Source organism: Mesoplodon densirostris, chromosome 2, assembly GCF_025265405.1.
Source record: "Mesoplodon densirostris isolate mMesDen1 chromosome 2, mMesDen1 primary haplotype, whole genome shotgun sequence".
In the NCBI taxonomy this organism is placed as follows: Eukaryota; Metazoa; Chordata; class Mammalia; order Artiodactyla; family Ziphiidae; genus Mesoplodon; species Mesoplodon densirostris.
This window is the reverse complement of record NC_082662.1, coordinates 57150879-57163929: the sequence shown is the minus strand read 5'-3', so window position 1 is coordinate 57163929 and position 13051 is coordinate 57150879. Positions and strand designations below refer to the sequence as shown.

At 40.1% G+C, this 13051-nt stretch overlaps 1 protein-coding gene across 2 annotated transcripts in view; it reads right to left on the bottom strand.

Annotated features, from left to right (window-relative positions):
• The window catches only part of CACHD1 (cache domain containing 1), a 218978-nt gene that overhangs the window by 27620 nt on the left and 178307 nt on the right, over positions 1-13051 (bottom strand). For both annotated transcript variants that reach the window (XM_060089904.1, XM_060089905.1), the window contains exons 13-16: positions 10004-10172; positions 4953-5095; positions 4092-4273; positions 2824-2934 (exon numbers count right to left, since the gene is read on the bottom strand). In XM_060089904.1, the coding sequence (XP_059945887.1) occupies positions 2824-2934; positions 4092-4273; positions 4953-5095; positions 10004-10172 (605 nt within the window). The remainder of the gene's footprint in view (positions 1-2823; positions 2935-4091; positions 4274-4952; positions 5096-10003; positions 10173-13051) is intronic.

The following is a 13051-nucleotide window of genomic DNA, read 5'->3' as shown; positions in this document are numbered from 1 at the left end:
TATATTGCCCATGGAAGTCTAGCATTCATATTTTCACCTGCATTTAAAAAATGTACATGGTTACCATAGCAACCCATAAAGAATACCATAGAAAAATCAAACTAAGCCTACATTTCTCAGCACAACGGTCCATGCTGTTTGCAGTGCTTTGGTGAGATTTTCACTGCCAAAGACTTGTCTAACCAGTCCCTTAATCATTGACTGTACTTCATCATCACTACCACATTATCATCCTCCAAAGAATGCATACCTAGATTCTCAGGCCACTAATAATGCTGATGAAAGAAACTGTTTAACTGATAAGTGAACACTGAAAAAACCTGTCCTCAAGTTCTCAGCCCAACCGCTTCTGAAAACCAAGGGAGAATTAGGGTGCTTCACAACAAGTTGAATGTGAGCTTAAGTTCCCTCTTCTGACCCATTAAAATGCAAGAAATTTAAAGCATGATAATAAAAATAACTACCATTTATTGGGGATTTGACATTGGCAAGTATAGTGCTAAGCATTTTACATGCATTATCTTTAATTTTCATTATGTTAGTTCAATTTGGGCATTGTTACCTCTGTTTTCCATATGAGGCTCAGAGAGTCATGGAACATAATAATAATAAAAGTATTTAACATTTATTGAGCCCTGACCATGGGCCATACACTGTTCTAGGAGCCTCACGTATATTATTTACAGTAATCTCTAAATAATCATTTCAGATAGGCCCTAATATACTTCTTTCACAGGTGAGGAAACCAAGGCAGAAAGGAACTTGTTAAGAGTCATACAGACAGTAAATGACACATCCGCTTTTTCAGAGTGGAATCACATCTTAGGAGGAGGGCAGGTTCTCAAGTTGTCACATGAGACCAAAACCACTGGTAGTCATTTGGAAAAAGTACCTCAGCAGATCCCACCTATGAATATACCCATTAAAGCTATAGTTGCTTTGGTTGAAAACCAGAAGCGTTAATTGACTTGCATTCTAAACTACGGTGAATGAAATAGATGGCTTTAAATAATAAAAACACGCTCAGCTAAGGAAAATGTTCAAATGATCAAGTCCATGGGACTGCATATTGATCAAGGCAAGAGCAGATACTTATTCCTGAAATATACTCTCACTGAGTGACTAATGGACAGGATTTAAATGGCCATTTAACTCTTGTTAAACTCGAATAGCTAAACCTGTGTGGGCTAAATACACTATAAACAGTAACCAAATGAGGGAATTGAACCCAGGTTTTTTCTAAGTTGAAAGCCCATCATATTTCCATCATGTGTCATTTGGGCTGACACCATAAATATTTATAAATAAATGAAATGAAAATTCTTCCACCCATCCAAATTCTAATAAAAACATGTATACGAGCATAAAAATCTGTACCTCTCTGTGACTTCCTTCCCCCCCGCCCAATAAAAAGAATACTGTGTAGAAGGAAAAACTAATGGCTCTTGATAATGAGTGGCAGATGGGAGAAGCCGGGTGGAATGTCAAAGCCTAAGTAAGACACACACAGGTAGGTAGGCATTCTCTCCCTGCTCCCTCAGCAACATCTTTAAGAGTCCAATTCCGGTCCATGTCCTTGTCATCAAAGAACAAGGTGACTTCTGCCCCCTCAAAGAAACCACGTTTGTTTACTTTTTCTCAATTGATTAGAATATATGGGAGAAATGACAACTTTTTGTCATTGACTTTCAGACAATTCAGTCAATAGTAGGTGTATACCTTACAGATGGCCTGTTAATGAAAACATTGAAAAGGTCTGTTCTAAAAGAATGTTTACTTGTTTATATGTGATGGAGCCAAACAGATACCATGTCCTGAAAAGAAATCAATATTTGGCTGGCAGCAGGGCCCTGCCTGCCATGGAGACACAGGTCATGATATTGAAATTCCACACAGCACTGCTTCCCAATTCTTGATTCCAACGTACTAGAGTTAGAAGAATTCTACTGAATGTCAGCCATTTGATATATAATGAGCACTGTGAAAAGCCTAAAGTTAAGCAAGAAAATCTGTCTCCCATAAATTTTAAGGCATCATTACAGATACCAGTCAAAATATGGTCTTTATTGGTTGCTAGGGAAAAATAGCGATTTGTATAATGAAGGCATTAAAACAATGTGTTTGGACTTGCCTCTCTACCCAACATTTCACTGACATTTGTAGCTTAAATACTGAAACCTCAAAAGCCTGAAATGTAAAGCACCCTAAATATATTTACAGTAATACTGACATTTTATAGCATGCTTGGAAAATCAATTTTCAAAATGCCTTTTCATTCCTGAAGAGAGAACAAGGACAAAGTAAAAACAGCAACAAAACCATAACAACAACGAACTCCTATATAATTCTAAAGAGACCCAAATACAAAAGGAAACAATCTCAAGTCTTGATACATTTTTCTTCTTCACTAAAACTACTCTGTTCTTGGGAAAACACTCTCTGATAATAATAATTGTCAGGCTCTTGGTGCTACTTCTTTGATTGGTTTACAACTGGCATTTCTAGGAACTGCTTTACTGAATTTAACATCTTTCTTTTTCTTTTGCATAAGCACCATCATGGCCACTAACAGGGCTAAGTGCTTTTGACTGACTCAGTCACACGATAATCGTGTGAGGTAAGTATTATCCCCATTTTACAGACATCAGGAGGAAGGTCAGGGTATCCAAGATGGCACAGCTAGAGAAGATATTCAAACCCCAGCTTGCCCCACAACAAAGGTCATACTTTTGCCACTAATTCTTGGTGTCTACTATTCTATTCAGATTTTCAAAGTATCCTTAATGTGTTTAAGAAATGAGTAAAAATTAATTGAAACATTACCTGGATGAATGAATTGTATGACTGATGGTCACTACATAGCCAGCTCCTCCAACGTCTAAGTAAGGTCCAGTCAAAGAAATCAAACCTGGATTAGCTACTGCGTGGAGATACCTAATGGAGACCAAAGAAAGTCGTTACTTGAGGGTATGAACAACAGCTTTGCACATTTTGAAGAAAAGTGAGCTCATAACCCTAAAAAAATATTATAAATTGTGCTTATGTTACATTCAAGTTCAAAAGGATTCCTCCCTTTTATGTCTGACTGTAGCATCAGCAACAAGGGGTCAAGAAAAATATGAAATTCTCTTTAAAAAAGACGCTGAGGGCTTTCCCGGTGGTGCAGTGGTTGAGAGTCCGCCTGCCGATGCAGGGGACACGGGTTCGTGCCCTGGTCTGGGAGGATCCCACATACTGCGCAGTGGCTGGGCCCGTGAGCCATGGCCGCTGAGCCTGCGTGTCCGGAGCCTGTGCTCCGCAACGGGAGAGGCCACGGCAGTGAGAGGCCTGGGTACCGCCAAAAAAAAAAAAAAGAATCTTGATTAGTTGCTAATAAAACTCTTAAAAAAAAAAAAAGATGCTGAACTCAGTATATATGTGAGCTTTTAATAAGGTCTATAGTAGAGATGTTTTAGAGGCTAAAACAAAAATTAACAAATCAAGTAGAAACAAATACAACTGGGCACCTAGAAATGTCCCCTGGATTGGTAAAGGTGGGGGAACAGGCAGTAAAACTAGCGGCCCCTCATGAGTGACTCAGTTACTAAGCAGCACAAGACTAGAAATCCTGTTTTCATGCCCAGGTTGCCCTCCTGCTATACCACCTGACGAGTTTTTGCTTTTGAAAATCAGAGTAAAAATAAATCCTAGAAGTAAAAAAGTGTTTTTCAGTTTACATGTGTTAATTTTTCATAGGTCACATATGAGCTGTCATTTGATGCCATAATCACACGCAGTGACATTAAGTATACCCACTGGGGACACACTGCATACAAGATGGGAATCAAACCACTAGGAATTGAAATGGCCAGGTATAAAGTATTTCAGTCTCAAAATTTCAATGAAGAGATAAAAGCATTGTAGACAGAGGAAGTCTACAAAGCTTTTGTTAATATTACATTTAAAAAATGATTCAAAAACATATTTTCACTGTCATGAAAAGTATCTTCTTTAAATATGACTGCCTGAATTTGCTTTATTGTGTGTACTTATCACGTCTCTTTGGGACTTGGTGGGGGAAACCTTTGATAATGGAAGCCCCTAAAACTCACCATTGTCTCCTAGTGGGATCAAATGCTTTGTCCATGAGGGAACCAGGATAAATTCTGAGGACGCCATTGGGCGTTGCTATGTAACGGCGGACAATGTAAGTGTTCAGGCTACTCATTTCCATTTGTGTCATCCATTCATCTGTGACGTGGCTGGTAGCCATTACTTCATTTCTGACAGAGAACTGGGAAACAAAGGAAGACATAGCAGGGATCCTTTAAGACTCACATGAAAAGAGAGAGGCCTGCTGGCAGAGCTTCCCAAAGCTCTCTTGCAGAGAAGCCAAGCCCAATTACTTCTTAAAAATCTTTCCACAGCAGATGGATACAGCCAAACTTGGTGAAACAAAAGCTTCCTGAAATATAGCCAGTGGACGTGTGATTTACTTAATTGTTCATCCTAGCTAGGCTTTCTGTGTTTAAGAGGAAAGATCCTATAATGCAGCATTAAATACACACGCAGACACACATACAAACACGTGTACACACACCCCCTAAACCTCTGCTTCTTAAACTGCATCATATTTATCTCAACAGACAGTAGGGGCACTTTACTTCATTCCCCTGGGAAAAATGGGGCTGGAAAGTTTCACTGGTCTCTAACTCACACCCCCCTACCTAGAAAGCCCCTAGTGCATCTAAGACCTGAAAGAGATTCTTCATCTGGCCCATAGGGCTTCTTAATCCATCAGAAGGGTCCTCGCCGGCCAGCCTCCCCTGGGCCACACACTCTGCCTTTCTGGCTCTCCAGCTGAGAGGCACAGATCCAGAGCTCGGCTTCCCACTTCAAAGGTTCCCTACCAGAACCCCCTCCCAGGCCTGTGGAGGGGTGCAGCAGAAATGCAGCCCCGGGACAGCACTCACTTTGAGCCCCGGGTTAGCAATGAGGCGGGTGTTGTCGCTGAGATAGGCTGTGTAGTGCTCCACCATGCGCTTTGTCTCCGGCTGGCTGAGGTGCTCATAGGGGGAGGAAAAGCTGCCAGCAGACAGCATGACGGTTGGACTTTCTGAGAGAGAAGCAAACAAAGCAGGCCTGAGAACACGGAGCCTGCATCTCAGGCCCAAATAAAAGCATGGCTAAGGCTCTGCCCATCTGTCGGCTGTGGTGGCTTAAAGTCCTCCCTAAGGAAAGCAAAGAACTCCACACTGGAAGGAGCTGGGAAAGAAAAAAGTCAGATCCTCTCCCTGCAGGGAGCTTACAGTCCTGAGTGAACCTAAAGAGATACAAGAGCTGAGAATGACAAATAGTCAACATATCTTAGGTCTACATATACTATCCTACACTTATTAGGGTCGAGGAGGCAGCATGACATGGAGCCAGACTGGGTTGAGCCTGGGCTCCACCAGTTCCTGGCTGTGTGATGTTGGGCAAGTTGTAATACATGTGATGTTTTTATCATCTGCAAAGTGGGGGAAATAGCAGCGCCGACCTTATAGAGTTATGGTATCATATTAGTTAATATACGCAAAGCAAATGATTTAATAAATGCAAAGTATTTAGAACAGAGCTTGCACAACTCAAGTGCTTCTGTAAGTGTTAACTCTTATTGTTCATATTAGTATAATTATCGAGGAAGAAGGAAAAACGGAAGAGTGGAGTCGACGCAAAAATCAACTAAAAAAATTCTTCTCACAGACGGGGACAGCCAAACATGGCATAAACAAAATCTATGGAAACGGAGTCGTTAATATACACATATTTAATTGCTGGTCTTATCTAAGAGGAAAAGCCCAGTTCTCTATTTACGACAGAAATCCTTGCAATGAATTTTACATTTTGAAACAAAAACACTACATCTCTGTCTCTGAAATTTTACTCTTCAATCGTATATTTTTAAAAGCGTTAGAAAGCACTATCACGTGTCCTATCTCATTTAAATCTGTGGGTCCTTTTCTATCCCTTTGTTAGTTCTCACTCACAGTATTTTGTTTGCTTGTGGCCTGGTTATCTCTGACTGGACACTGTACTTAACAAATTTGTAGGAAATGCTGAGGCTTAACAGGATGGGAATATCTTCCTCTAGAAAGGATATTGCATCTTGTGCTGCACACCAAGATGAGGCAGGAGATGATAAGATGGAAACAGTTCCCAATAAGGAGACAGGATACTGGCCTAAGTGCTATACTGGGAGGCTTTGGTATTCAACAACTCCATGATGAGTGAATGCCTGAGGTTCCTTAGACAACTCAGATGACAGGAATCCCATGTCAAGGGCTGATTTAGTTGCAATTCACCTTTACCCTAAAGATGTAGTCCTTTGGGACCTCTGCTAAAAGCATGTATGTGTGTGTGGAAGGGAGGAGTTTCCCTGTGAGCCTTCACCTTTTGAGAACCTTGGATTTGATTTTGGCCTCTCTTCCTAGCCCTGAGCAGCTACCTAAAGCACAATTTCACAGTTGTTTCTTCTGTATTGATAAATATGTGCACTGTAAAAGCAGCTTTAGGGGTTGGTTTCCTTCTCTGGGTTCTTATATTCTCCTAGACTTAGGTCCACTACCGATTAGGTTAGTTCTCTGATACTTTTCAAAAGATTTTAAAAAGGTTCCATCCAGGATTTTTGGTTGAACCCAGCAGGATGGGTCAGAATTACCTAGTCTTCCTTTACCAGGAGACAATGCTTCCAGTAATGCTATGTCTCCTTTAACTTTCATATCATCATGGTATAGCTTGGGAGTTATTATTATATGCATATCAAGGAGAAGAAAGCCAGAGGCTTAAAAAAGTTAGGTTGCCTAGCAGTGAATTCATGTGTATATGCTCATGGGGTCCTCCGTGCAAGGATGTGCCAGAGAGAGAGGACTGTCCTGGAACTCAAAGAGCTTAGAACCCAATTGGAGAGACAAGGATAAAGAAAAAAGGGGAAAACAACAATACTGGAACAACACAATAATATAAGAAATGTCTCGGGGACAAAAGAGTTGGGCCAGAGGAAGGGAAGGAGAGACAACTTGGGGAGTGGGCCTTTCCTGTAGTGACATGGATTGAAGGAGAGAAAAAACCAATATATAGAACCCAAATCTTTATGGCCAGGAGCTAGACACATAGCTCTAATTTACATAAGATACACAGTACTTATATACATACTTAATTGCACTGGATGATATACTCTTTTAAAATTCCTCTTTGCCTCTTTGTGTACCAAGAAAGACAATGTCCCCTCCTTCAGCCGGCTTGAAGGGAGCTCTGACGTACATTTAATACCTTGCCTCAAAATCCCTATCATCAATGAAATTAGATGGAAACCACTTATTTGCCATTGTTTCCCTTATTTTCCATTTCTTTTAAAAAATATTTCAATTATCCTGCTTCATTTTCATCACCAACTGTTACTAAACTTCCCTTGGTGACTTCTCCACACACTGTCCTGGGGGAGTTCTAGGGCCAAAGTGAAGTTGGGTGGTACAGTGAAAAGAGCACCCATTGAAAGTCAGACACCGGCATAAGGTCTGTCTGTGGGCCCCAGGGTCAGCCCACTAGTCCTATGTAAAGGATGGGAGTTGATAAAGCTCTACGTTCTCTGGGCATCTCTGTGAGGTAGCACTGTCCAGCTGACATACAAGGCAATCCCCAATGGTAGTATCAAATTTTCCAGTAGCCACATGAAGAAAAGCAAAACCAAAGAGGTTAAATTAATTTTACTAGTATATTTTATAGACGCCAATATATCCAAAACATTATCACTTTAACATGTAATCAATACAAAAAATTAAGCATGTATTTTATACTTACAGTAAATCTCAACTTGGACTAGTCACATTTCAAGTGCTCAAAAGCCACATGTGGCTAGTGCCTACCCTATTGGATAGTGTAGCTATGAGCGATTATCCAAAGGAAATAAAAAATCTAGGCTTGAGCTTTTTTCTCATCAAGAAAAACTGCTGCACTTCACTGTCTCAAATTTAAAAAGAATAACCTTGTAAATTAACTATACTTCAATAAAATTTTTTTAAAAAGAATAAAAAAATAAAAATAGTGACCTCATTTGCACCAGCAGTAGTGTAGTTGTGTTTAGCTTGTTCCCACAGTGGCTAAGGGAATCATGCACATCTTAGCTTTCTTGTAAGCATTTTTTTTTTTTTTAAAGACAACTATTTTTTTTTCTTTTTGGTTGCATTGGGTCTTTGTTGCTACATGTGGGCTTTCTCTAGCTGCGGTGAGCAGGGGCTACTCTTCGTTGCAGTGCATGGGCTTCTCATTGCGGTGGCTTCTCTTGTTGAGGAGCGCGGGCTCTAGGCTCGCAGGCTTCAGTAGTCATGGCATGCAGGCTCAGTAGTTATGGCTCATGGGCTTAGTTGCTCCGCCGCATGTGGGATCTTCCCAGACCAGGGTTCAAACCTGTGTCCCCTGCGTTGGCAGGTGGATTCTTAATCACTGCACTACCAGGGTAGTTCTCTGTAAGCATTTCTTAAAAATATGAATTAAAGGGCTTCCTTGGTGGCGCAGTGGTTGAGAGTCCACCTGCCAATGCAGGGGACGCGGGTTCATGCCCCGGTCTGGGAAGATCCCACATGCCGCAGAGCAGCTGGTCCCGTGAGCTATGGCCACTGAGCCTGCGCATCCGGAGCCTGTGCTCTGCAACGGGAGAGGCCACAACAGTGAGAGGCCCGCATACCGCAAGAAAAAAAAAATGAATTAAAGGACATACATACTCTTTTGTATAGAAACAGAAGGCACCCCCCTCCTCACAAACCTAAATTACAACCAACAAACAATGTAAAATCCAAGTTGCCATCCCTGGCCCTCTCCAAGTTGTCCACACCACTGGAGTGTGTCATAGATGAGACTACTTAGGCTGCCTACTCTTTTGATCTCATATCCAGGCAGAAAATCTATAGGATGGAATTCAAAAGAGAAACCCAAACACAACTGCTCTCATTTGGAACCTAGAGACCGGTGACTTGTATCTTTGATCCTCTTCCCACCTGTGCCCCCTCTATTCAGTTTTCCAGTTGTCTAATGATTCTTATTCACTTTTTGAACCCTAAGTATTTTCAACAGTGGAAAAGAGAATACCTGTTTTAAAGTACTGTGACTACACTGTGATGTGCTGACAACATACACCATGGATGCCTAGTATGTGCCTTGCACATGGCAGCATGCAATAAAAGGGGCAAATCAGGCATGGGAGAAGCATGAACCACATCTCAGCCTTGCTACTTTCTGTGTTAATGTGGGAAAGTTATGTATTTCAATAAACTCAAACATCCTCATCTGTAATAGTTCAACTCAGATGATGAATGTACAGTACTGGGCACAGAACACATGTAAATTCCCTTTTGCTTCCTTTGAATTATTTGCCTATCTCCTGAGCTCTTTTCAAGCAGAGACCTGTGATAGATACAGATATGCTATATAGACATATAGGTATGCTACCCTTAGACCCTTTACCATTTCTCCACCTCCTGCCTTGCATCCCTATTATCTGTGTGCTTGCCTCTAGTGGGCCATACCTGTCACTCTCTTTGATGGACATTGTTTGGGCTGCTAAAACCTTTGTCCAGCTCTAGCAGAAAGCTGAAAGTGACTAAGGAATACAAAAGTCCAGCTCCCTTTCTTGAGTCTGGTCAAACTCTGTGATGTAATTTACACTCCAAAGCCCCTCACAGGATTAGGCTGAGGCTGGAATGTCACTTAAAATCAAACTCTTGCTTGCTTTCTCCTCCTTCCTTATCCTGTTTCCTTCACTTCCTCACTAGTTTCTTCTGAGAGTTCATCCTTAACAAATCACCAATGCACAAATCTTCATCTCAGGGTCTGATGGAGAACCTGATACCAGGCAAGGCCTCAAATTGTTTTTACATTTGCCTCCCCACACTGGCACTGCAGGTATTCAACATCTTAATTCAAACTGATACTCATGGTGAGCTGCTATGAGGAAGACCACAAAGGAAGCTGAGAAGCGCCAGGGCTTTACCTAGCGTGGCCAGCTGTTTGAAGTGGAGGCAAGCACTAGGCTGGCCCAGAAGGTCCAGCCGGTGGTACAGCAGCTTGCTGCTGGGGACAGTGTTGAGGTTCTTCAGTTGTTTGACAGGTATTTCCGGTTGTATCACCACAATACAGAGAATGAAGGAAGTGTCTTGCACCTGGAAAAATCAAGAAAGAAGTTCTAATACAGAAAATGAAAGTTCCTGGGGACAGCGACTTGGCCTACATTATTTTCTGCTCTCTGACTTCTACTTCACATAGAAAAATATTTGATGAGTGAAGGAAAGACATGAAGATGGGGCAGTAGAAAATGGCTCTAGCAAAAGATGACATTTTCTAATTTTTATTTTCCTTTCTGATCGAGGGAAATTAATGAATGTAACAGAGAATTATGGAGCTAATGAAGGGATCAGAAAATAGTCCATTTGAAACAGTACCTACCCCTCGTCCTCTTTTGCTTATTTAAGTTAATGGATACAAGCTGGGACACGGCATAAGAATACACAACTTATTTCTGTTTGGGTTTGAAATGCATTTTAAAATATACAGTTGGTTTTGAAATGACCGTTCCGAGAATTGACTACTTTAAATGCCAATTACAAATCCATATAACACAGCCCATACAGAATCTGGTTTACTCATTCTATTCCCAACGAACGCTTTCTTTGCTCTTGGTTGGAGGTGACTAGGATCTCAGACTCATGAAAAGCGCAAATCCTAGAGCTCCCTTGCAAGGCTGGACTGACTTGTCCTTTCAGACAAGGAGAGGCAAGTGTGCTGTAGCTCGGCCTCATTTAAGCTCCTATGTAGAGACAGGAGTACTTTCAAATTCACTTTGCTCCTACTAATGGATGCTTGAATAAAATTTGGTGGGAAAAATGACCACTAATGAGTCAAAAGCCAAGTCAAACTACTTAGTTCCAGCTCCTTGACTTAAAAATACAAGAAAGCCAAACTTCTCTAAGTCCATTATCTTAAGAGATGAACAGAATCTATTTAAAAGATGGTGTGTAAATAAATGAAAAGAGTGATAACCAGCTAAGTCAGAACTAAAGATGGTCAGAACCAGAGCAGCTCAAAGGATTTACTTAACGATCAAGGAGAAATTTTTTAACTAGGCAGGTTCAGTGTAATGTAGGATTTATGAGGATGGTTGCAGAATCTTTTTAAACACAGGGGAAATTTGCGTCTTCCTGGAATTGCTTTCAAGTACCGCTGCCAAGGATATTCAATTAGATTAGCAAACTTAATCCTCTTCCTCCACCCAACAAATTAGAGAGTGACAGAGTGTTCTGAAGTGGCATTTACTACTTCCCCTCTTCCCATCTCACATAGTCATCCTTTGAGTTTGTTTTCTGTGTTGCATGTTTTAAGGAACCAAAAGGCAAAAAGTTTACCAGAATGACCAGAATATAATTTTATAACTGGGTCAATTCTGTAAGAGAGAAAAAAAAATTACCCTAAGCATCTAAAAGCAACACTTTATAAATAGTTTTTAGCTGGAAAGGAAAACAGATTTCAATACAGGTCTTCTTCCTATTGTGTTCTTAGCCGAAAAAACAGTCTTTGCAGTAAGGAACTATGTATAACATATCTAGAAGAGCTCTCCATGACTGGGGAGTGTTTTTTTTCACTGACTGTCCATGGGGTTCATGTTTTGAAGTGAACCGTGACCGTGTAACACAGGAATATTGCAATACCTTCTAATGGTCAATAGTTCCTTCTGTCACAGCATGGAGCCTCATACGCTCAAAGATGGATGGGGGTTACACAGTGACAGAGTAGTAATCTCTTAATACTGCTAATGTAATCTCTCATTTTACCTTTAAATTAATTCAGTGAAAAAATCCACCAGTATCTGCTATATCTACAGATGCTAAGCAGTTTAACCTATTATTATCAACATCAACTAAATCTATTTAAATTATATTTAGTAGAAGAATCCATTATATTCCTGAGGACAAGAAGAGTACCTAATCGCCCCTCCCTCCAGTGTAACTAAAAAAAGCTTAAAAATACTTATTCTTATTCCTGGGGAACCAGGCAAGCCTTTTTAACTTCAATTTCATTATTTATTACTTCTTTAATTTTTCACTTAATAGTAATGTTCTTAACAATTTCAGAACTCTGAGAAAACTAACACTTCTACCTCAAGTGACTACATGATTATATCCATTTGGCTAAGTGGAGTAGCCAGAATTTACCTGTATGACTGAAGAAAGACCATCTTAAGAAGATAATACTTCTTTCCAAAATGTTAACACTAGGTTTATTTACTGTACAAAGAAAGTCTTAAAATGCCTCCATTTCCATCTTTCTCTTTTAATGACAACAAACATTAATATAGATATTTTCCCAGGATGTAACTGTAATTGCTTTCAATCAGGATATACTGTAAGATAAGCAATCTCCAATTTCAAATATAAAAGTATTCTTCAATTCAGAATTCTGGTGTCTGGCTCACTCTTTCTGATGTGAAAAATTAAGCAATTAGACTTTATTTAAAAATTGTATAATTGTAAAAATAAGGGCATATGGTGCAATCATTCTCAAAAAAATTCCTGAAAATGAGCTGACTCAGGGAGTTTCAAAATAGACTTTGACCTTTTTCAAATCTGCATTATCAGTAAAATATCAGTAGAATTAGGCTTGTAAACGTGTTTTTCAAATGGTTTTATTATTTTGTTTAATTTCATTTCCATTTTAGAAATTACACTTGCCACATGATGCTTTAAAAACCAAACAGAAAGGTCAGAGGAGAGTCATGTCTGAAGGTGTATTGGCTACTCCTAATTCCTGTCATTCCTATGCAGACACTGTACAGAGTTGTTGAATTCTCTGCTTCTATCACTAAGCTGGATGCTCTATGAGGGAAGAGGCAATATCATTCTTCTTTATTCTTAGTTCATAGTCAATGTTCAACAAGCAGTTTTTAAATGAATGAATAAACAGATCCATTTGGAGTCAACAACAGGTAAAACAGCAGATATGGTCCTCCAAGAGAATCTCAAGTATGACTGCGTTTTAAGTTTAATGA